This window comes from Pecten maximus, chromosome 7, assembly GCF_902652985.1.
Source record: "Pecten maximus chromosome 7, xPecMax1.1, whole genome shotgun sequence".
NCBI classification, from domain to species: Eukaryota; Metazoa; Mollusca; class Bivalvia; order Pectinida; family Pectinidae; genus Pecten; species Pecten maximus.
In genome coordinates, this window is record NC_047021.1 from 40,835,532 (window position 1) to 40,862,601 (window position 27,070).

The following is a 27,070-nucleotide window of genomic DNA, read 5'->3' on the forward strand; positions in this document are numbered from 1 at the left end:
TTGTTTTCTTTTAATATTTTTAATACTATTCATTCTGCAAAAGTGTAACATGATAAGAAGATACTGACTATTTACACTACTAATATACACAAATGTCAAATCTATCTGACACAGCGGGACCAACTTAACCAAAAATGTCTATATCAAACAATGAAAACAACTTAATAATGTATAAAATCAATCTTTAAAATAAAATGTCATCACTTTTATCAAAGTAGGTGGAAATCAACTTATTTTTCATAGCAATACTAGTTACCTGGACAGAGCCTAATCCCCATTCTGAGAATCTTTTAAAATTCAATACATACTTGCATCTAGCATCATGTAACTCTCACAGACGAAAAACATGCACAAACACCTATATCTTTATTCCTTTATGGATAAAAAGGCGCTCCAATATTTGGATACATTACTTCAAATTTTAACATTGACCTCAATCACTTTAAAACTCAACCTTTATAAAATTTGAATTTGACCAACTCAAAAGTCAAAGCAATTAAAACTAGACATATAAAAAAATCACCTGCTTAAATTGGTGGACATCTATGTAAAGGATAAGCATTTATCAAATAATATAAAATTTCTTACTTCTTTTTAAATACTCTATATGCCCAATAAATTATCAATACTAGCAGCCCACAGAAACAATATTTTAAATTTTGTATTCTTTTTAAGTAAGAATACATGCCCAATTATTCATTAAAATAAATAGAATTGCACATTTGAATTTTTCAAAAATCAATGTACAAATATACACTAAGCACTCTCACATTGCACTTTCCCTTCTTTTTCAAAGACTGAATTTTTTCATCATTTATTTTAATTCAAAATTAAACTGATCACTTCACGCAGTATTAAAATTTAATCAAGAAATATACAATGTTCACCACATGTTCACTTAAAACTATATAGGACCTACAGAAATGGCACACTAACGATCAAGTGATTACTAGCGAACCACAGAAATGGCACACTAACGATCAAGCGATTACTAGCGAACCACAGAAATGGCACACTAACGATCAAGCGATTACTAGCGAACCACAGAAATGGCACACTAACGATCAAGTGATTACTAGAGAACCACAGAAATGGCACACTAACGATCAAGCGATTACTAGCGAACCACAGAAATGGCACACTAACGATCAAGCGATTACTAGAGAACCACAGAAATGGCACACTAACGATCAAGCGATTACTAGAGAACCACAGAAATGGCACACTAACGATCAAGCGATTACTAGAGAACCACAGAAATGGCACACTAACGATCAAGCGATTACTAGTGGACCACAGAAATAGCACAATAACTGATTTGGAATGATATTTTTCTTTTAACACAAAAAACGATTGAAAACTGTGTTTGTGAGCTTTCAAAAATATCTTTCCACGTCAATCTAAGAGTGCAAATGGCCAAATGGCTTTTTATGAAATATAACTACAGGGAATTTGTATTTGTTTACACAGGTTTTTTGTTGTTTTTCTTGATTAAGTTGCGCAGGTGCACAAATACGAGGTAAATATCCCAGAAAGTATCTTCCGATCAAGAAGATGCTGTCGTCAATATCCCATGCAGGTGATAATTAAAAGCATAACTGTTAATTGAAGTATCATTTTTGCAAAGCTCACATATTTTATCAAATATTATTTACTGGAGAAATCATAATCAATAATTCCAGCATTTATGTACATAACATTTTTTATCAAACATCATTTACTGGAGAAATCATAATTAATAATTACAGCATTTATGTACATAACATTTTTTATCATCAAAGAGACAATATCATTTTCAATGTGTTTGGTGTGTAAGAATATAAAAATAGAAATTTGCGATGAATATATTACAACAACATGGTATATATACATACTATCTACAATACACATAAACATTTTCAGACTGTTCTGTGCCAAAAATCAATAATATCTGGTGTTCATTTCCAAGGGGACACAAGCACTACTATTTCAAATATCATGTAAATACTTAAAGATTTATTGCCGTCAAATTTACTTTAAAAATCCAAGGGCCAAAGGTCGTGACAAACTTAAGAGTTCATGATTGTTCATAAAAATCTACTGGCCAGACGACAGAATGTCAAATCCGGTCTTTGGCTCATAAAAAAATCCAATTCAGTTACACATATTTTTTTCTGTAAAAGAATCCAATTTTCACATTAATTATCAAAATACAGGCATTTTTTATAACTTTTTCTGATACGACTATCATTTCACTCTCAATGAAAAAATTAAATATTCAAGAGGAATAAGTTTATTTGAATTACAATTAAATCCATGGATAGTGTTCTTGTTGATTAAAGCATGTATACTTCGAAAATGAATGGTATGTCCAACTGTTGGATTTTTCATTGTATACTTGAAATGACTCTTGGTAATTTTGACATTTTCCACAGGATTCCATAATTTAATTTCTGTAACATCGGTGTCAGTTTGAAACTCTGTAGCACCTTCAGGTAAATGAAGACGAATTATACCTTGTATTTTATGCTTATAATCTGTATTATAAGAAGAAACCTAGATCATTACCATATGAAGGTAATCTGCAGGAATCTGCGACAGTTCAATATCAGCAAGCAGATCATGGATCGACAAGAAAATTCTTCGTTCTCTTAGGATTCAAAACCTCACACTTATAAAGTGTATATACCTAGAAACTATTTTCTATTCATTTCCTGCACGAGATATATTATAAACATAACTCACAAACCCCGGACAATCCTTAAAATTTTAAGCAGAACCAAGGGTTTTCTGATATCAATAAATTCACATAAATGTCACTCCAGGACTTAAAAATCATACATATATAAGCTGGTTTTATAATATTTAAATAATAAGACTTTCTGTTTGATGTTTATTTGGAAAGATGTTTATCTTTTAACACAAACAGCGATTATAATCTGTCTGCTAGCTTGTCTGTTTCTTCAAATGTAAGAGGACAAATGACTGAGCTGAGATAAGTCTTTATCTATATGCATGTACCATTATTGTTAACCTATACACACATGTCCCCAGTTTCCCAATATACATGCATTACTGCTGCGGAAGCATTTCAAATGCTATAAGTTTTTAACAGGACCGATATACTGTTTAATATAATCAATACATGTCCTTTATTTAATTCAATGACATGTACAGTTGACTTGTGGGGTTCATGTGACTATACCACAAATGGCCGCCTGTTAACATGTATCCATAATAGATAGCTATACAATTCTGGTACCATTTATTACAAGAAACACATAGATATGTTTTTTGTATCTTGCTCTCAACTCTCTCAGTGTCCATTCAATTCAAAAACTCTTTCCATCTGATAAAATATTCTTTGAATATTTCAATCTTACAAACTGTAACGCTATCAACTTTCACATTATAACATGAAATTCTCATTTCAATCAGCTATCCAAGCCAGAAAAATCAACCTCCGTCGGTGTGCCAGCACTGACATTTCCAATTCATTTTGATATACAATTGATATTTGCATTTCAGGGTACACCATAAACTAAAGGAATTCAATCATTTTTCTGGCTTGTATGTACAAATGGATCATAATTAACAAAACTTTATCACAGTTCTTCCGAATCGTCCATATCGTTAGGACTGACAGGCTCCGAAGACAACATCGGGTCGATACCCAATGGAGATGTGTCGTCCATTAAATCGTCCAATAAATGATGAGTGTGGCTAAGGGTTTCTATTGGAGTCACTGTAACCGCTGGCGACAGATTTTGTGTGTTTGTCAGAGTCATTGAAATGTTTTGCTGCTGTTGAATATGATTGGATGCATTGCTCTGCATGATGAAGTTTTCGATTTCGTCCTGCATGCCAGTGTTCATACCACTTGCTTGCATGAGTAGCTCCAATTGCTGTAAAATAACCAAGCCATAGCTTAGCACACCAAAGATAAAAAAAAACAGGCTTAATAGAGCTTGCATAGCTTACTTGTATATTTCAGCGCACTCTTATCTAAGTTAAATTACAAATGTGCTCTGGTTTTTCGGATCTTTCTCTCTATACCTTGCATGGAAATCAACACTTCAGTTTTAGTAGATATAGGGGGCTCTCCAGGTACATGTGTATGACATATATAGGGGGCTCTCCAGGTGCATGTGTATGACATATATAGGGAGCTCTCAAGGTACATTTGTATGACATAGGGGGCTCTCAAGGTACATGTGTATGACATATATAGGGAGCTCTCAAGGTACATTTGTATGACATAGGGGGCTCTCAATCAAGGTACATTTGTATGACATAGGGGGCTCTCAAGGTACATGTGTATGACATATATAGGGAGCTCTCCAGGTACATTTGTATGACATAGGGGGCTCTCAATCAAGGTACATTTGTATGATATAGGGGGCTCTCAAGGTACATCAGTATGACAAAGGGGGCTCTCAATTAAGGTACATTTGTATGACATTGAATCGGAATGAGACACAACACATTGTGGCACATCCAGAACAGATGACCTTTGACCCTTTAACCTTAACTCATGCCCACCAATATATCATGAGGATTCCTACTAAAAGGAAAAGATGTGTTATTTTCAAACTTGAAGCTATTTATAAGAAATTTTAGTAATAAACTGCTGGCAAATTGTTTTTAATTTTAGGAGTGTTATAGGCATCGCCTGCGAGAAAATGATGAATATGTACCTGGATACGGAGAAGCATTTTCCTATTGGTCTGCTCTAGTCCTCGCTGCCGTTCCTCCATTTGTCTGCTACGTTCCTGGTCTTTCTTCAGTCTCCTTATGTAATCCACCGAGGCCTTCAGAATGGTGCCTTTATTCTGTCGCAGGTCCCTGGATAAAGACCAAGCAAACTTTGTCACATAATGGCACTCACTGAACCTGCAGACAAGAGGCCCATGGGCCTTAACGGTCACCTGACTATAACAGACTCCAGTACCATTGTAGTATCCATAGTCATATACATAGTGGTACCGACAAAAATTGGGATTGTGCAATACTATATGTTGGTCATGGCGTCATCTTGGATTACTGAGCATCCCGAAAAATAATAACACTTGGTCAGGACCACCTGAGGATCATTTCAGGAAGGTTTAAGCTGAATCCCACTGGTGGAACGGACAGACAGACCTACGGACAAAAGACAATATGAATAGCCCAGAATAATCAGATGGTGGGCCTAACAAGATCCACCGAGGACCTGAATCACTCACATGGCCAGTTAGGAACTATCACATGGCCAGTTAGGAACTATGGCAAAATTATTTTTTCCAATTTTCATGTTGACTGTAATATGCTAGTGATGTTTTAGGCAATGGTATACAATATTTCTAACAAAGGTGAATTGATTCTCTGATGCATCATGATGTAAGGAAACAGAAATTACCCCTGTGACCTTGAAAATAAATCAAGGTTATTGGTATGCAGAAATTTCATAGTACTCCATAGCATGTACTTACTGGCCAAAGATGAGTACCCTGACTCTTTCACAACATGAGCAGAAGATTTGCAAAGGAACCATTAGGCCCACGTGACCTTGAAAATAGGTCAAGGTCATTTATATGAGGGACCTATTTGTTGTCTGGAATATATTTGACCCCTATGACCTTGAAAATATGTGAAGGTAATTAGAGTAAAAAACATTTAATAGAACTAAATAATATAAATGGCAGAAACCTATTGGCCAAACATGAATGCCCTGGTTCTTTTAGAACTTAAGAAGAAATATCATAGATGAATTTTCACTATTTCACCCCTGTGACCTTGAAAATGGGTCAAAGTCATTTATATGAAGAAAACTTAAGGTACTATTTCCCATGTACCCCCTGGCCAAATATCAGTTCTCAGTTGTTTGTAGTTTTCTAGAAGAAGTTAAAAGTTGACGGACGGACAGACAGACATTAGATGCCCACTCTTTCACCGTACCATATAAGCTCACTGGCACTTTGTGCCATGAGAGCTAAAAACTCATGCAGAGCTAGCGCTTGATGTTATAATATGTTAAGGTATGAATATGCACTAAATCTGTCCAAAATCTGGAGAAATTCTGCACACTGTAAGCTTTCAAGGATGAAAGAACACACATTGTCATCACACATGGGTGCACGATTCAAATGCACTAACAATGTGATTCTATTATGACCCAACCCCCACCGTCATTGTTTACTAAGTGGGTTACGTACATATAAACCTAACCCATGAAGCAATTGCGCCATACAGCCAATTAAGCCATAAATATTTTTGAGATTCATGTATAATACATAACACTATTGCCATGTCATCAATAAATACATTACAGGATTATATTTAGCCTCTGTACGGAAAAAACCGGTTAAAGTCAAGGCTCCTACTAATTCACTGTAACCAACTCGTTTTAATCCCATGTTCAGCTCACCGTGTAGCCTTTGACATTTTGAAGAATGAGAGTGATATTTATTTCAAGGCCTCATCCCCCCCCTGAGTGAAATTAATTCATATCAGTTCAACTATTTAATGTATTCTTCATCTTCCTTTTTTATCCAAAATTTATGAGATCGCAAATAGGCCACATATGTTTAAAATATAGGAAAAATAATCCAGCATCTTCGTTGACAAAAATGGATAATAGTGAAAAGTGAACATATTTTTTGGGTTATCTAGATTTGTACTACACATTATTGATTAACACCATCTGTTTCACAGCCCTAGATTAATCAGGTCAGCAACATCAGCAACAAGCAGATAGCCAAGGGCCAAGAGTGCAAAAATCACACAAATAAAGTATCTGAACTGTTATCACAGTAGAATGACCAGTCATTGACCAAAAGGTCTAAAGTTCAATTCTTACTTAAATGACATGTATATTTCATCTGTTCCTCTTTACCCAGCGGTACAAATGAGTTAATGCATGCCCTGAGAGATTAGCTAATATTTACACCTCGCTAAATAACCCGCTATGCTAAATGGTCATTTAAGGCTGGTGGTGTATGAGTGCAGGTGAACTAGTGTGTATTAAGAAATGCGGATGTTTTAATTCAACTTACGGATCTAATGTCTTGGGCAGCAGTGTTCCGAGTTCTTTGATTCTGTCATTAATGTTAAACCGTCTCCTTCTCTCAACTGCACACAAAAATATTTGACTTTAAGCTATATCTTAAACATTAATTTGTATCTGAAACCTTCTAAATAGTGAAGGTGCTAAACACAATATTATTGTTTGTTTAATGTCAAATTATGTAAGTCACAATTTATATTTATCATTTCTTTTTTAACAAGCAATCAATTTGTATTTGAAACCTCCTGAATAGTGAAAGAGCTAAAAACGATATTATTTTTTGTTTAATGTCAAGTTATGCATGTTACGATTTAAATTTATAATTTCTTTTTCAACAAGGAAAGTAATAAATATTGTGGATGACTTTTCAAGCCACTTTTGCCTTTTAACATTTATACCAATAAAACTTACTCATATTGTGGTTGTCCTTCTTCTGTCGATCTTTTTGCCATAAGCGGGATTCTTCCTCCGACATAAATGGCGGCGTTTCTGCCCTTCTAAATGCTGCAGGACAGGAAGTAGAGGATTCTGTCCCTGATGTAACGTCGTGTACTGTATTCACCAAATTCGACTGCGGTAGCTAAATATATCATGAAAATGCAAGTCAATTTAAAATTGAATACAACAAGGATGGATAGTATTGCAACAGCAATACAAAGTCCCCTGCCTGAGCTAGAAGTGCACCTATTTAGTTCCATGGCAGGGGACTAAACAAATTAGTCACAGAAATCAGTTTGAAGATGTAGCTTTAAACATTTATCAAACACATAAGAATCTTTAAGTATGGATAATTTGATTTTTCAAGAAAAAAAAAATTGAAATATTTTGTCCAGATCAAATGAAGAAAAATCGACATCTGTGTTACATTTTACATTATGATATCTGTACATTAGAGAAACAAACACCTTGGTGATTTTGATTTTAAAATCTTTATAAGCTAGATAGGCATAGGAAACGTGTGTAATTTACAGTGTAAAACATATACATGTAAGTATATGCATAAAAAGCCTTGATTACAAGAAACAACTAGAGATTGGTTTTAGTGAACAAAAACACATCGCCCCTTATTAGCTAATATGTATATTTGCTTTTTTTGATCTATGACCTTGAAGTCAAGGTCACAGTGAGCACACAGCAGTGCACAAAACTTTAAAGGATGCAACTATGCTACAAGTGTTTGAAAATTTGACCTCGACATGAAATTGCTGAAAATTGCACTTCCATGACCTTGAGGTCAAGGTCACAGTGACGTAACCCCAGTGCACTCTCATCAACTTAAGGTGAAACAATTATGCTTTAAGTTTCCTTCAAATATCTTCTATTTTTTTAGTAGAAATTATTGAAAAATATTCACTTATTTGGCTTTTGACCTTGAGGTCAAGGTCACAGTGACCTAGCTAAATGCAATGTACTGCACATCAGCTTTATGTGGTGCAAGCATCCTACAAGTTTCATCAAAATATCCTCCACAGTTCAGAAGTTATGACTCAGACAAGAAATTATTAGAAATTTAAGGTGGTGTAAGCATTCTGCAAGTTTCAACAACATATCTTCAACAGTTCAGAAGTTTTGACTCGGATAAGAAACTATTAGAAGAATTATCATGCAATCAAATGAATTTTATGTAGCGCATGTTTAATTGACCACATAAAGAAGATATTAAAGGCGTGTTCAAAAAAGTGATGTGTATATATTATGTATTCAAGCCAATTTTCGACCCATTTAACAAAGGCCCCATTAAAATTTGAGAATGGATTATGAGAGCAGGCTGAGGAAGACTTACTGTGGATGACATATGTGTGAGAGACGGTTCTATAAAGTTGAGATCGTGATCTACAGAAGCGTCCACAGATTCTAAGCTGATAATATCACTGAGGAGATTGTCCATCTACAAAAAAAACATTAACATTAAATTCAGCATTATATTTAAAGATGCTACTCAAGGACAGCAAATCATTCAGGAGCCGTCAAAGCTCTGTCAATTAGAGTGCCAGCCACTGTACATAACCTGGCGTGAAGGTCCGAGGCGTGTGGTTCGACACTCCTTACTGTGTCGTTTGCATTTCTCGGGAAGCTGAGACACGAGTTGGTGTGCTGTTGTGGTTGTGTCCTTGGGCTAGACACTCTACCTGAATTGCCCATGATGGCATGCGATCGCCGGGTCTTTCGTGTATTGTTTAGTGAGGTAGTCACCAGCTACTACAAAGAGGCCTCGTCTCAAAATGACCTTGGGTGTTCATGGGGCGATAAAACCCAGCATATAAACAAACTATACAGCATTCCACACTGCTTGTCACCAAAATACACCCAGGGTATAGAAAAATATCTTATATATAAATGCCAATAATATGAAAAAATAATAGTAGCGTCCTAAAGATAAATACTTATCACACCGAAAGCATCATAAATAAAGAGGCAAATACAATATTTCTTCAAGATGCTCATTAATTAGCTATTGACTTTAAACTCAAAAGATCTTAAAGTTATACATCTGAACTTTTCGAGGGTGATAATGGTGAAAAAAAAATGTAAACTTTGTTATTGTTTCAAAATGCTATATTTTTACGTTTTTTATTATGACAGTGACTTACATCAGAAACACTAGTTGCGGAGCTGCAAAGTCCCATGGACAAAGGACTGTCAGGGTCGACCGGTGCACTTCCACTCTGTCCGAGATCACTGGAGTTTATAGTCATTGTGGAGATGTTTGGGAGAGACTGCACTGCTGCCGAGCTGTCTAGTGACTTACTCAGGAAGGCCTGGATCTGTCGCTTTTTACTCTCCTGTACATGAAACTGTGTGGGATTCTTTAGTTTGGTTTGAACCTGTAAAAAAACAAAATTTTGTATTAATTCAAATGATTTCCAGTAGAGTAATTTAACTCAAACGTCAAAAAAAAAAAAAAAAAAAATTCATTGAATTTCAGTTTCCACTTAATGTAGGTAAAAGGTCAAAATGTGACCTACTTTTGATGCATGTCACACATGTGAACTCACACCCATAGTATTAAGTTCCAGTGAAAAGTAGTTTATGTGTATGAAAATTTTATCACATAATTGACTTATTGGCAATAAACATGAATATATATATATATGTGTGTGTGTGGGTTTTTTTTTTGCCAATCATCATCAGATAGATGATGAGCTATTCAAATTGCCCCTTGTTTGTGGTCTGTGCCCTGTCCCTCTGTAAACAATCCTAATAGTGCTACTTCTTTAGAAATCTTAGAAGGATATTTCTCAAGATGGACGCATTGTTTCCCCTTGGTTATAGTTGTGCAAGTCGAGGCCACATTGACCACCTACTTTTTCGATACTTTGTGACTTTTGTCTTTTGTCAAATTTGACCCCTGCTGCGACCTTGAATATGGGTAAAATCTGTTTCTTTTTGCAAACATTGCCAGCTAACATAGCCGATAGGGGGGAAAGAATGGGCTAGGCAAAAGTTTCTCCGCTAACATACATGTAGCTGATAGGGGGGAAAGAATGGGCTAGGCAAAAGTTTCCCCGCTAACATAGCTGATAGGGGGGAAAGAATGGGCTAGCTGATTCTTTCCCCGGGGGGAAAACTTTCAACTAGGGGGGGGGGGGAACAAATTGGCTAGCTGATTCTTTCCCCGGGGAAAGAATCAGCTAGTCAATTGTTTCCCCAGGGAAACTTTTAGCAGGGGGGAAAGAATAGGCTGCTACACCGGGTATCACAATGGGAACCTATCAGCCAATCATCTTGATTCTAGGCCTTTACGTTAATCAGAAGAAGTCTTTCAAATGTTTCTTTTTAAATTTGACCCAGCTGTGGCCTTCAGGTCAAGGGTTAAAGTTTTAGCAGTTTTAGGGGAATATGATGCCCTTGGATAATAAATTTCTCAATTTTACAAGATTGTTAGACCTTTCCATTTCTGAAGAATGCTGAGGTTCTGACATATCTGGATGTGTCAAGAAGCTTAAGAAGATCACTGAAATTTTAACCAATATGACCTCGTTTTGACATTGCCTCTTATATTTAGCCCCTGGGGTTGGGTCGGGGGTCAACAGAACCATATATCCTAGCTCAACTGGCATTCCATCCCAACAAGTTTGAATAATTTCCAGCTGATTATTGACAAAATACAGCCCAAAATATAATCTCCCTACAAAAACTATAGTAAACTTTCTTCAGCTAGGATGTGATGTCCCCGGGTAGTGAATTTCACAATTGTACAATTTTGAATTATAGCCACCAAAGGATGCTTCGACTTGTCAACTTAGGTTAATTTATATAGACGGTGGTTAAGAAGAAGTGGTTTGAAGAAATTGTTGTTGGACGGACAAACAACAGAGTCAATTAACAACTGATGATGGTGGACTAAAAATGTTATCTTGAAATGTACAAATATATAGATAGAAAACATTTTTTTTAATACACAAATCCTACATGACAGCAAAACTTGTTCGAAATCAGTTTTAAAAGGAAGATATTAGTAAATATTGTTACAGGAAATAATCGAAATTACGAATACCCAAGCTATGTTCCCTAGGGATTCCCGGTACACGTATAGACTGTATACCTATAACCTTTGTCCCTTGACTCAGCTATCTATCATCCCATTTCAGTTGTGTGACTAAACCATATGTTTTACACACTAAATACATCTTCAATTTCATGTCCAGGCTAGGCTGTCAACCCCCTGTCTCACAAAAGACTGGACAAAAACAATCACTCGGACCAATCCATTATGGTTTAATAGGGAGAGGAGGTGATAAATTTGATACTGCCTATCTGACTAAGAATGCAAGTGTGTATTTCCTTCATCAATTAGATGATGATAGTTTTCTCTGTCACCTCTCAACCTGAAGGAAATGTAGTCTGTGGCCATGGCCTGTTACATGCACAAACTCAATGATAAGTACGAGGAGGGAGTCAGATACAGTTACAATGAGAGTTGTTGCCTTGAACCTTTCCACTAAGTGTAACATAAGTTTTGTGCTTATATACATGTACTTTTTAACTGTCGATTTATCCATGAACTTGTTTTTTTTTTTTTTTGTAATCTTTTACAAAATAATCCTTTGTAGATAATTACAAAGTCATAATGTACATTTTTTTCAAAGTATCAGTCTTATTTTTGTCCTTGATAAAATTCTTTAAATGTTTCAACCATCTGAGACCTTTTTTTCTTTTGCATTGACTTAATAATTTCTTAAAGGTAATGTTACTACAAATATACAATAGCGCTAAGAGCCTATGTTTCAGATCTGATTGATTCAATATATATTATAGACAATAATTATCTGATACAGATTTGATGTACATCAACTGATTCTTAAATTAACCAGAGGAACATCAATTAGGCCCACTGTACATGTATAATATGTCCAAATTGTGAAAAATTCATATATTATCTGACCTTGAGGATCTGAACTGGAACTTCGCCGGAGTTGAGGGACTGAGACAGGGGCACCTGGATGACCTGAGGTTTGGTGGAGACAGGACGGTGAGACTGGGATAGAAGTGATGTGTCTTTTTCACGCTCAACTTCTTCTGCCAGTTGCGCACGCTGCAGCTGCAACCTCAGGTTGGCCCGTAGTGGCATGTTTACATGTTTCAGTTCCACCTTCGGACTGCAATGGAAAAAGTAATAAATCTTTAATGATCCACAACAAATTTTTGTCAAAGATGACAATACATGATTTACAATTAATGACATTGTTGGCCTCCAATATTATTCTTCTCAACTGCAATATCTCAATTTATGATGTAACTTTCTTAACATTTTCTTAAGTTTTCTTCATTTTTTTTTTTTTTTTTAATTTTTTAAGTGGAATTAAAAATCAGATCACTAATTTAATTATAGTACAGCTATGCCAAACCTTGAAGGTTTTGATTTGTTGAATCTGTCTTAGTTTGGTAACCGTCTGAATGAATTTAGGTCAACCTGTACGAAGTTTGGTTGGAACATGTATGAAGATAATTAGTGAACCTGTATGAATTATTTGAACCTGTGTGTCGTGTATGAATTAATTGTGGTGAACCTAGAGCTCATTAAGTTTGGTAAAACTGTATGAAGTTAAATGAACCTGTATGAAGTTTTATTGAATCTGTATGAATTTAAATAAACCCATTTAAAGTTTGTTGAACCTGTATAGATTTGAATGAACGAGTATGAACATTACTTAGTGAACCAATGTGAATCAAAAAGAAATCGTGCCATGTAAATTAATTTCCAATTATAAGCCTTATTAAATTGGAAGCATATACAGAATGTTTGGTGGACTTGTTTTTTAACCTGGAAACTATGGTGGCCATGAATATCTTGTACTCAGCGCAAGAAAAACCCAGGTCTGACACCATACTTTTAATATTAAGTCAGTAGATGAGGTGTCAGGACAAGTAAATGTTGATGGCTACTTGCTGATCGATGACGACACCAATTGTTAGACAATCCGTTATGAACTTGATAATTTGAAGACAATCAGTTCAAAGATAGTTTTAGACATACAACATGGCTTATTGTTGATTTAATCCAATACTTGTATACACCATAATCATACATGTTAACATTCTATCAAAAATCTTTTTCAATTAATTAATCAATTATTAATCGGATCAATTACAATAAGATCAAAGTTATATATATTCACCTCAATAGCGACATACGAAGACATTTCACACCGATTTCTGACATTGTGTATTTCTCAAATCCATTAAAAAAGTCACACACAAAGCACTGTCATTGATGAAATACAACAAATTACTCATGCCTTACTACACCAAGATAATGATGTCTCCCCTATCATGGGCAACTGAGATAATGACTGCTCCTCAGACTTGTATAGAAACGGGTTAAAGATCAGATTTTGACGGTAGGGTCAATAGAATTGCCCTATATATTTATACATATATCAGACAGAGATAAGTGTTTCAAAGCATGTCGACACTACAACAACAGGACACGTCTAATTTTCCACACAGTTGCACCCAGAAATTATTTCAACCGACATATCTTTTTGCAATGATAATTTTTTTAACTTTAACATAATAACAAAAAAAATTCATAGTTATGTTTGATAGATAGGTTTTCTAATCTAAATTTTATGATATGGATAAAATTTGACATAAATGAAAATAAATATTATCTAAAGCTTTCCTTACTTGACCCCCTATAAAAATTTATCAGAAATGTTGTATGTCAATAAGATTAAGATTTGATTACAGCAACAACATACTGGGCGACAACAATGATTACGCATTCCATATTTATACATAGAAGCCTGTCGAGACAAGATAAACAAAATGTGCCTGTCTGTATCACGTTACATCAGTTTATCAATATTTCAACCTACAACATGAAGAAACAGAAACGTTTTGTGTAATTTCCCTGAATAGGCTCTTCACATTCAGATAAGGTAGATGTTAACAGTGACATTTATATCACAGAGAATCAAATTACATAAACTGTATATATAAGTACAGTATAATCTAGCCACCTGATGATCTATTTCTATATCAGCATCTGTATTTTTCTCTCTAACAGGATGTAAATTTTTTGTCAAATATTTTTTAAGTAATGAAAATTTATTGATACTCAAGACTAGAATAGTAATGTCGATTTCACAGATAGACCTATATATAGTTTATCTGTTGACATCTTTTGGTATATATCTATATACATACTAAGTATATATTGTGTGACCTTGAAATTTTAAGGTACGTGGATACAAGAAAAGCTACAATGATATTGATTTCAATCAAGCTTTCAATATACACTGCAATGCTTATACGCTCTTCCTGGCTGTGAATTTAGGGGAATCTTTTCCAACTTAAATGCATTTCACATCATTCTCCCGTGACCATGACTCCTTATAAGGTTTTTTTTTGGTTTGTTTTTATTTAACGTCCTATTAACAGCCAGGGTCATTTAAGGACGTGCCAGGTTTTGGAGGTGGAGGAAAGCCGGAGTACCCGGAGAAAAACCACCGGCCTACAGTCAGTACCTGGCAACTGCCCCACGTAGGTTGTGAACTCGCAACCCAGAGGTGGAGGGCTAGTGTTAAAGTGTCGGGACACCTGAACCACTCGGCCACCGCGGCCCCTAAGGAAATGCATACAACATCGCAGTAATTAAAGGTAGCTACATATATTTAGCGTAAAGATGACCAGGCCAGAACAACGTCAGCTGTGTGGATCAACTTTAATCAAATAGAACAACCACGATCCACCCAGCACCACGTTGTTATGGTCATCTTTACCCTTTGACTACTAAACTTTACTGCCGGATTTTTGTATTCCTTGTGGGATTCGTTGGCTGGGTATACGTAACACATGCAGAACTACGCCAAAATTTTTACACAGACGTTTGGATCTCCAACCTCCCGTATAAAGGTAGCTATATATACATGTAGCTACATCCAAATTAATGGACAGAAAACCTGAATCCAATATATTTCTCATAATATTTTTTTGAGACATAATTCAATAATGCAAATATGTATTTAGAAACTCAAATTCACAAAATATCAAATTAAGTTTGTTTAGTATGCAACATCTTAAAGGGAATCTCAATATCATACACCCATTAACCATTTTATCTATGTGACATACATATCTAAATTCAGTAATTTTCTTAATTCAGCGTATTTTGCATTTCCACCGCAAAATGTGCTTATTTGTCAATACAATATTAACAAATTTAAAAAAGTGTTTATAAAATCAACAGAAAAATCCTTTGGTGCAAAAATCGAAAAAAGCCAATATATGTGTTGCATAAATCTTTAATGCCAAAACTAGCTAGTTTCATGTTTCAAATACATTGTACCTATAATGAACATATATATAGAAATGATTTATGAAAGCATATTTATGGTTAAAGGTCGACAACACAGATTTAATGCATAAAATCTACAAAGAATTTGTGTATGTCTATATCTTACAATATTACATGACAAAGATGATACACGATATCATTGACAACTTGAACACACACGAAGCTATAAATTATATTACTATATTTTTATATTTTATGAAAGGATTTTTGTTAAGCAACCACCAAGGATGTTCATTCTTGGCGTTTCCATGACTAGTACGGTATCCGTCACCTTCATAAGACGAAGACTAGGTCAGCACTTGTACCCAAAGGTGTAAAGCTCATATACCAGTTGTCTTCGAAATTCGAAGATCGATGTCAATTTCAGCTTTTTGCTGCAGTATACAATACTATACAACCATATGATGTAGTATTGTAATTGGACTAAAATGACTCGGTTCTGCAACTCTTTCTTTAATATCTGCAGGCTCTTGAATGTGGGGAAGACATTATTGAGAGGTTTTAGCACATTTGACCCCTGTGACCTTGAAAGTAGGTCAGGGTAATTCATTTGAACAATTATGTAGCAATTTACCACAGCATGCTATTGGCCCAATATCAGGTCCTAAGGCATCATGGTTATTAGGAAAGAGGTTGTTTACAAATTTAAACATATTTGACCTCTGTGACCTTAGATGTCATTCATTTGATTAAACTTCATAGTCCTTCACCGCAGCATGCTACAGGCATGATATCAGATATCAGGAAATCTTGGTTATTCAGAAGTTTTTAAAAAGATTTTAGCACATTTGACCATGCACAGTGACCTTGAAAACACTTGGTAGCCATTCACCATGCTACAAGTCAAATATCAGGTTACTGGGCCTCCTGGGTAATGAGAAAAAATCATTTTAAAAATGTTCCTCTATTTGACACAAAAGTGACCTAGAATGAAGACACCATGACCTTGACCTTTGGTCAGTTGTCTCATTGTTTAATTCTGACCAACTGTGCTTCATCAGATCAGAACAAAATATTCATCAGCAAAAGATAGAAAATGTGACCTTCACTCTTGTCCCAGTGACCTTGACTTCTAATCAGGTGACTCCTGATTTCATTATGACAGACTGCTTCAAAAAGTCATACCAAAATGTTTATCAGTGAAAAGATACAAAATTTGACACTGACCTATGACACAGTGACCTTGACCTAGTAACCTCAGTTTTTTTTAAATTCTGACCAAAATTGATTCATATCACAATAAAATATTCATTAGTGAAAAGATACTAAATTTGACATTAACCTTTGACCCAGGGACCTTGACCTTTGAACATGTGACTTCGACAATTGGTCAGTTGACTCCTTCTTTAATTCGCTACTTATACCTTTTCATTTTCCTCTTCCACTTAATCATTTGACAATCATTTGGCATCATGGGAACCTTAACATATATATGAAGTCTAAAAAAAGATCTAAGAACTTTTTGAGATATATTCATAACAAATATCAAATGTCAAAATTTTAGATGGTTGCCCGTCAGCATTTTCATTTCCTGACCAACACAAAGACAGAAAACTGTAGGAGTTGTCTGAACAAAATCCCTGACACTAACAGACTGGACAATATCCCTCACACTAATTACAGACTGGACAATATCCCTCACACTAATTACAGACTGGACAAAATCTCTCACATAGACAGACTGGACTAAAATGTATGACCTTTCATGAAAGACAGCCCAGCTGAAAATTCAACAACTGGAGAGTACATGTACCCTCCCCAAAATTTTAGCGCATTTGAGTAAACTTTATAGTAGAGAGTTGGCTAGTTTCAGAACAAAGAATATTCCTTAGCAATTTCATAGAATTAAAATAGATATAGATGACCTTGTTACCTTATAGCTACCAGGTAAGATACAACATGTACACCAAATAAAGAGATTATAACTTGAAAAGGGATTTAATTTAATGTCAATTTTCCCAGGTGATAACGCTATAACTACGATGATGGCATTAGGATACTGAGCTATGAAGTATACCTAAGTACAATTTTGATTTTGCCTCAACGTATTTACCATGTCCATTCAATCAAAACCAATCAAAAATCAACCAAGCAATATACAATGTTTATATATATATACTCTATATACTCTTCAACTTAAAGCCATTTAAAAAGTATCCATGAAGCTTTAAGTTAACAAGTCTTAAATTGTCAGCACTTAATGGGGCACTCCTTCATTCGGACATCAGAAACATATGTATGCACAATTTCTATTGATGAAATTAAGTACTTGGGCCTACAAGTAATGAAATAAACACCGAAATGTACAGGAAAAAGGCGTATGGTATACCGGTACAAATACTGTATGTATTTGGGGTAATTAGTGGTACTTCGGGTCAAATTAAGAGTTTTCAGGACTTAATACTCAAAGAACTTTGGTTTATCTTGAGAGTAAAACTGCTGTGTTAATGTAAAAATTATAACTTTTACTACTTGGAAAAAATAGATCTTTTCCAGTAAGTTTAATTTTGAAAACCTAAACTTTATACAAATGAAGGAATGTCCCCTTTAAGCAAGCCATTTAAAAAGTATCCATGAAGCCCAAGATTACAAGTTTGTTGTAAGGCACTTAATAATACACCGGATGGAAGTCACTATCTCAAATAGCCAAAAAGGGAACAATATCATTGCGATATTGAGATATATATTTAGACATAGGTTCAAATTTCTGTTGGTTTACCAAAAGCTAAAGCCAAGAGACTATATTTACCATAGATAATAAAACGACCATAATTGAGTGAAATTGAAAATTTCAAAATTGGTTAAGATTGACCTTTTGCCCTTTTATCAAGGATAATTAATTCAATGACCACCAATACTTTATCAGAGGGGACAAGATCGAGCAATCAATGATTGCAAAGCTCACCTGCAGCAGCAATCACAACATTAATATGCACTCAATTTTCATTTATATATAAGCATGCCATTTTGAAATTGTACATGTTATAATATCACTCCTAGATCTAGACTTCTAATGGATGTATAAACCAAATTAACAGGGTGTGAGGTGTAAAGTGGGTTTTGGTGTCAAAAAAGTTAAGTCCACAAAATGGTAAAATGCGAAAAAAAATCACATATTTTCTCTGCATGATTTTGCCATAACATCATTCCTAGACCTCTAATAAATGTATAAACCAAAGTAGAAGGGTGCGAGATGTGTAATCTTACCCCGAAAACTTTAAAGATTTCGGGTGGGACACCGACGCGGATGCAGGGAGTATATAGCATCAGCTCACCGTTACTCATAACCGCAGTGAGCTAAAAATGGAAAATCATCAAAAAGCCTGGAATTCGCTTTTTTTTTTTTAATGTAAACTATGTATGGAATAAACTTTATTTTGAGAGTGGAGAACGTTGAAATCACCCTATTCAGCAGAGACTTCCAACTCTGCATAATCAGTTTCAGAACATGACATTAAGAAAATGTTGTGCAAATATGAACAATTGATTCATATACATGCATGTATACCTCAAGTGCACCCAACTTATCGACCAGATGGACAGGCAGACGGCAATACATTAACTGCGGTGACCAATATAAGGTTAAGAATAGCCACATTATATCACAATAAGGGACCTTTATGAATCTTCTTACAAATGTTTTGACGACTGACTGAAGTTGTTGTATGCTTCTTGCTTTTTCAGAAAATTCAAATAAAAGTATAGAAAAGAGTTTTTTGAATCTTAAAATCATGAAATCTATAATTCATTTAGCTTTACAAATTTTTGATGCCAGTTATATCAAGATAACGATAAAAATGTACAAGAGAGAGTATTCCGCTTCGATAACCTACGTGGTCGAGCAGACGACACAATACCTTTTCACATCCAATCGGGGAATTGAACCCCTGCCGCCTAGGTGAAAGGCGAAACGATAACCACGGTGTCACCTGATCACTTTATGGCATTAATATCAACGGAAAAATCATTTTGAAGCAAGTTTGAAGAAATGCTGAGTACGTTACAACAAATTCAAAGACTAAGCTAGCAAACAAGACAGATCGTACGATATAGCATTTCAGTGGTAGACTCAAGAGACGTTCCATGGGTGGTTTAACTTAACTTGCTTTTGAACTCAGAACATAGCATCACATCAACAGTAAGTTAACATACAAAGCCAAGCTTTTAAGTACGTCTCAATTTGGAGATAATTAAGCCCCTTATTGGCAAAATACCAGATTCATGCTCAAGGTCAATGATTTCTTTTTAGCGATCAGGAAAACTATGAGATTATATCTTTATATATTGTATACTTACGGATAATTCATGAATTGACAATAGTCGTTCGTGAGCTCAGCCAAATATGCCAGATGGCGGAGCGGATTCTCCCACATCAGATCTTGGTACCAAAATCTATCCATCCCACCATTTGTATCACTCTCAAACATTTTTTTGATGTAGTAAGTTGATATTTAAAATATGTAATCTTTTTTTAAATTGCAGTCTATCGCAAAATCTACAAACCTCAATATGTGATCCTAAAAATTTCAATAAAAGTGAAAAATTTAACAAATAATATCAAAAAAGCTTAGTTACTATTGTTGCAATGTAATGGATACTTTATTCCTTTATTGATAGTTTATATACTGGTAAAAGAATAAAAAAGAAAAGCAATTAAAATATATACTTGAAAAATACAAAATAAAATTCATAAAATCAAAATTACAAAAGCAATTAGCAAACTTTACCAATAGGTTTTCAGATTTCAAATACTTTTTCCCAAAAGCAAAACCTAGCATTAACAAAAATAATAGGAATTTCAAGAAATAGTATTTTAAAATGCACTTAGTCAATTTTATATCCTTTATCCAAGCTTTAAAATTTCCAACAAGTCCAAATTATATGCCGCTCATAAGTCCAGCATGTGCACTTGGTGATAAAAGATGTCCGTGCAGGGAAATTATAACTCTGCATCAGCTGACAATGTTATTTTAAATCAGTAAATATCTGCAGTATTCGCATCTAGTATGGGTAAATATTGCTATATACACTTTCGAGAGATTTTAAAAACACATACAACCTACTTAGACCAAATGATGGCTGCACACAACAATGTAAAGCTATATATACATTATATATATATATATTACCGCCCCATCCCCCTTGCAGGGCCCCTTTGTCCCACATCCTTATAAGGAATTCCATTCAACACTCCATAGTTTAAGAAATGCTTCCTTTCACATTTTCAGCTTTTCCTGCCTATTGTCATTTAAATAACTTTTTTTATTTCCCCTAGCTAACAAATCAAATTTGTCATGCTTCTAAACCACCCCACTGCACAACAATCAGAGTTACAATGTATGCCGAAGAGTACTAACGGATAAACTGTAGAAAAATTAGTTCTCAAACTTACCTAAATATGTATGTCAGATATTTACATCAGGATAATATTTAAAACAAAGGAATAACAAAATCATTTGGACTGTCATTCACCAATCTTGGACAGGATTTCAGATATTTTTGGAGATGCCAAAATTTAATACTGTAAGTCTTTAAAAAATTTGTATAATACATTAAACTGCTGCAAAAGCTGTTTATCCTGTGAAATATGGTTCTTTCTTTTCACAAATAAATATTTCTTGAATAAATGTTCATGCATGTATTTATAACAGTGGATTGAAATAAAGTAAGGACTGACATTTAAATATAACCATCTGTTGTTCCTTCACTATACATGCTTGATATCATATTACCTCGCACAAGTGAATTTTAAAGATTAAAATCATTTTGTTACATTTCAAGATTTTTAATACATTTGGCCCAGGTGACTTTGAATGTAGGTCTTGATTGTAAATCAAGGTTTATTTGAATGTACATTAGACAAGTCACGTATCCTACACAAAAAGATACATATTTTTATTTTCAATCAAATATATGCTGTATATATTCTCAATCTTCTCAATTTTGCAGAATCATCCAATTTTAAAATAAGTATAAGCTTTAATATGACAAACGTCCTCCCCCAACTTAAAAACTTATCATTCATATAGGGAAGAATGCTTATTAAAGGATAAAAAGGCCAGGTAAGTCGATGTCTCTTGCATTAGCAGACTTGATTAAAATCAATTATAGAGGTTGAATGAATCACTTTCTTTTCTGGATCAAGAACTTATAATACAAAATTTTCATCAAATGTTGAATATCAATTAAAATCAGAGATCTCATATTCGTTAAGCATCTTTTAACACTACAAACCGTTACTAAATGGGAGCTACAAAAAACCGACTGCCTATATCCATACACAAAACCTTTTTACTTTTCCAATTTAAAAGTCTAGATATAGTTGTCATACCTGTAAATGGAATTAAAGTTCCATCAAGAAAGAAGAAAAACACTTGTCAGAACAATTATGCACTACCAAGCTTTGAAATGGGTCTTAAATGGATTTCCAATTTGTTAATAATTCACATGTTTGGGGTAGGTAGATCTAATTTCGAATTGCCGATGGTTTAGTGTTACCCTAGCGAGCATGTTAGGTGAGAATGCCAAGATATATAGCTAGGGGTTACTGAGAGTTACTAGGGGAAAGGTAATATAAGTAGCAGAAAAGGATTAAAAAAACAACATCCTGGTTTAATTAAGATACAAGGTAAGCTCTGTATAAAAGCTGTACCCGACATCAAAATTCTGGTCTTGACAAGAATTACACGTAACTATATATCTTTCCTGTCCTGTTTTGTCAGTATAGTAAATTTTAAGCCTGTGTTGTCAGTATACATGTAGCAAGTTTTAAGCAAACTCCAAAATTCACTAAAATTTCAAAAAACAACCAAAAAATCTCAATTTAATAGTATATATTATAGACATATGTGTAATTATCGATACATAGCAAAACAAATATCAAATATGTCACAAAATCCCTAATTGTCAAAAGTCACCTTGGAGAAATATGTCATTTTTACACGAAAAATCACTCTGAAATGTGAGAGGAACGTTCCAATTTAGCTATAAACTGATTTGGAGAAGCAAGAAAATTTTTACATCAATTTCTTACAACCTTAAGTTTTTAACCCAAAAATTCAGCAAAAAATTAAATTCATGTAATCAGTAAAGTATGTGTGTTGATCATAAGGTGTCCATACTACAAATGCAATGTAACTGTCTTCTCATGCCAGTTCGTTTGAAATAACATCCCAGCATCCCTTAAACTTCAAGAGTCCCTGGATCATACACTCTTGATGATATTCTGTAAATGAAGGCTATACATGTGTTGAAATGTCCACTGTGTGACCTAATTATATACCAATTACACAAGTTTGGTTAAAATTAAACTTATAATTTTCTAGCAAAGGATCTACAAACACAAAACTTTAAAGTGAAATGTTGACGCCGTCGTCGCCAGAACCATAAACATCATAGTTGCGTTCATGAAAAACGAATTTAACACCAGAACAGGTATTTATTTTATTGTATATGTATTAAATACTTAAGAATTAAAGCATTTAAATATTCAACTACTATCTTAAATATCTATATAATATAATATGATATCTACCTTATATCCTAATATCCTGTGGAAGGAAATATTGATAACCAATGAAAAACATATTTCATCCATCTATCCAGATTTATAATTAGATCAAACCAGATGCACAATGATCTGCCAATTACAACAGAGCTAAATAGTCATGACTGTAATTTGTAGATTTTTAATAACAGGTCACCAAATCCATTTAATTACAATTCAAACTTTCTACACAAACACAATTCTAAACAAGAGAGTTTAAAAAGAACCCTAATAAATGTTATTTTATCATTATTAGTCAATGATGAGGAAAGAGATTTAGCAAAGAAGATTATAATCTGGGACATACTAAACATACTAAACAAGATATTTGGCAATGCATGATAACCTTAATCTGTGAAACATCACAGAACAAGAAATTAAGCAATGATGACAATTTTGGGACACATGGAACAAAAAATTTAGCCATGATGACAAATCTGGGACAAATGGAACAAGAAATCTAGCAATGATGGCCACAACTTGATACATGTGGATCAAGAAATTTAGAAATGATGGCCACAATCTGAGATACTTTGAAAAAGAAATTTTAGCCATGATGACAAATCTGGGACATATATAAGGAACAGGAAATTTAGTGATGATGACCATAATCTGGGACACATGGATGAGAAATTAATTAGGATGAGTGATTAATCTCATTTGATCCATTACATCCAAACCTTCCAAAACTTGACCGTTTGTACTTCATGAAGTTAATTGTGTCTCAAAATGGGACTTCCATGATACAATCCGGTGGAAATTTGTTCAAGTAATAAGAACAGTTTTACAATTGTTCTAGACAATAAATAAATAAATCAGACAAATAAAATGAACGAACGAACAAACGAACGAACGAACGAATGAACGAACGAACGAACTAACGAACGAACAAACGAACGAACGAAAGAACGAACGAAAGATGAAATTCATTTAAGCCTCAACAAGTTTTGAAATTACTCAATGATTTCACCAAAGGATCGTAATGGAAACACAAGTTTTGGATATTCTCTGCTAATAAGCATGATCTTTGTAGTAAATAATAGTATAGTGCAACCTTATGAATTATACATCAAGTTACTTCCCCTACCATAGTGGGGCATTATGGGATCAAGCATTTTTGATGAGTCAAAGATTTAAACTGAATTGAAAGTGGTAGTACGTATTCAGCAAAGTATGCCGGTGTACCTCTTCTCAGATAGTTGACGTTATTGATCTGCTAAGAAATTCAACTATTATCATTTTTTCATTATCTTTTTTTAGGATATTTGTGATATATAGCTAAGTATGATCTCTTTTTGTAGTAGACAAGCAAGTTGTCATTAAGTTGTGTTGTTGATTTCAATTATTTAAAATGTGATTGCCGAGAATAGTGCAGTTTGGCCACTGCAGGTAAGTTAGAGTGGGGACTGATTAACACCTGTGCCAAAGCGACAGCCGCAATTTGTTTGTCACAGTTGAGTGGTTCTTTTAATTGACATGGGAGGGAGGGGTTCTATCAATTAGTGTCACCAGACTTTGTCAATCCATGTCTATATGTATCCCTTTTTTGAGCCCGGAAAAGGCTTACAAAGGCCTAATATGTATACACTGGGGGCCAAAATAGGATGCATCAGCTTGACGCACAGTATCAAATTAAATTTTGCTGCATAGTTGACCTGAGGTTTCCGGTTAATGGTATTCCCACCTTGTGAAAGGATTTCACAGTGAGAAACTTATGAGGATCACTTGTCTTGCAACCTCAAACTTGTCATGTCAGATTCACAGTACAGTAGTATAGTGCAGACTGTCAAATTTTCAAAGTTTGGAATTTTATAAAATTAAACATCAAAATTACAATTAAAGTGTCATGTGCAACACCTCTTTTTATGAATCCAGCATTAAATCCAAACAGAAGTAACTACATATTACATAAGTATCACTTCCAGGGAACTTCAACAGCATTACCAGGGGACTTCAATATCATTGCCAGGGGACTTCTATAGCATTACCAGGGGACTTCAATAGCATTGCCAGGGGACTTCAATAGCATTGCCAGGGGACTTCTATAGCACTTTCAGGGAACTTCAATAGCATTGCCAGGGGACTTCAATAGCATTGCCAGGGAACTTCTATAGCATTGCCAGGGGACTTCTATAGCATTGCCAGGGAACTTCAATAGCATTGCCAGGGAACTTCTATAGCATTGCCAGGGAACTTCAATAGCATTGCCAGGGAACTTCAATAGCATTGTCAGGGAACTTCAATAGCATTGCCAGGGAACTTCAATATAATTGCCAGGGGACATAAAATAGCATTGCCAGGGAACTTCAATAGCATTGCCAGGGGACTTCAATAGCATTGCAAGGGGACTTCAATAGCATTGCCAGGGGACTTCAATAGCATTGCCAGGGGACTTCAATAGCATTGCCAGGGGACTTCAATAGCATTGCCAGGGGACTTCAATAGCATTGCAAGGGGACTTCTATAGCACTTTCAGGGATTTCTAAAGCACTGCTACAAGATTTCTATAGTGCTACTAGAGGATTTCTATAGCATTTCCAGTAGGTTTCCAATTAACACTTCCAGGAGGCATCAATAGCACTGCTAAAGAACTTAATCGGTACTGCTTGTGGACTTTTGTAGTACTGCTATACTGAATTTCATTGGTACTTCACAGGCACCACAATTGTGATCAATATCAGGAACTTCTCTTGCACTCCCTGTTTACATTGTGGAAGTCCTATAATGGAGCATCATTAACATATACCGCAACTAGAATGGATTTCATTGGAAAACTTTTGTTTAATTCAAAATTGAGACCTACTTTGCGCTTCCGCTCTGAGGTATCATTAGCAGATGCTTCTAGCTAGTTGACTTGATACTACAGGGAAGGGACCTCAAAAATACTTCATTTATACTTATAATGTACTTCATTTGGTGCTGAGAAAAATCTGATTTTTTTTTTTTCAAATATGAATTACACACTATAATGTTCAGTAGCTATACATAGACATTTGTAATAAAGTGTCTATGTATTCATTTACAAACTTTTTTTTCATTTCATATGAGACTTTCTAATAAATTGTTTTTATCAAAACTAAATCTGGTTCATACAAATCAAATGGATAAGTACCTAAGTGTGCATGTAAAAATATATAATAAACATGATAAGCAACTTTGAGTCCGAAACTAAGAAACATTTAGCTACAAAAAAAAAGAATAAAGAAGCAAAAGCTTTAGAAGTGATACTTTCACTACCTTTTTCAGTAAAATTATCTCTTCTTGGAAAATTATTTTACACATTAAATTTCTCTATTAGGAAAGCGCATCAACGAAAGAAATAGTTGAAAGTGTCATTAGAGGCATCAAAACATTCTCAAGAGAAGTTTGTCAACTGTATCTCTAAAAAGGGGTGTTAACAAACGCCTTATTTTCAGAAAAACAACCGGAGAGGGATATGTCATCGTAGGCGGAACTGTCATTTAAGATACAGACAAACTAAGATGTACAGCAGGACGTCGGAGCATGTACAATGTAGGCGGGGCTGAAACTGCTTGACAAGTCTCCCACTTACTTTGTGAACCTTATCGAAGCTGTGAAATTTATCCTTGATAAATCCTTCCATGGTAATCATTTTGTTGGGTTTTTTTTACAATTGAAAATCTCACACTAATAAAGTGATGCCATAACTCTTCCTCACTAAAACATCAAACACTCC

At 34.6% G+C, this 27,070-nt stretch overlaps 1 protein-coding gene across 4 annotated transcripts in view; it reads right to left on the reverse strand.

Annotated features, from left to right (window-relative positions):
* Nucleotides 1–27,070, reverse strand: part of LOC117330845 (microphthalmia-associated transcription factor-like) — a 50,364-nt gene continuing 23,294 nt past the window's right edge. For 2 of the 4 annotated variants that reach the window (XM_033889370.1, XM_033889372.1), the window contains exons 2-8: nt 12,411–12,624; nt 9,616–9,849; nt 8,808–8,912; nt 7,436–7,604; nt 7,014–7,089; nt 4,677–4,824; nt 1–3,884 (exon numbers count right to left, since the gene is read on the reverse strand). In XM_033889370.1, the coding sequence (XP_033745261.1) occupies nt 3,585–3,884; nt 4,677–4,824; nt 7,014–7,089; nt 7,436–7,604; nt 8,808–8,912; nt 9,616–9,849; nt 12,411–12,624 (1,246 nt within the window). In that variant the 3' untranslated portion in view covers nt 1–3,584. Of the gene's footprint in view, nt 3,885–4,676; nt 4,825–7,013; nt 7,090–7,435; nt 7,605–8,807; nt 8,913–9,615; nt 9,850–12,410; nt 12,625–13,644; nt 13,779–20,123; nt 20,270–27,070 lie in introns of those variants that run through there. The other 2 variants (XM_033889371.1, XM_033889373.1) reach the window with 2 other exon arrangements.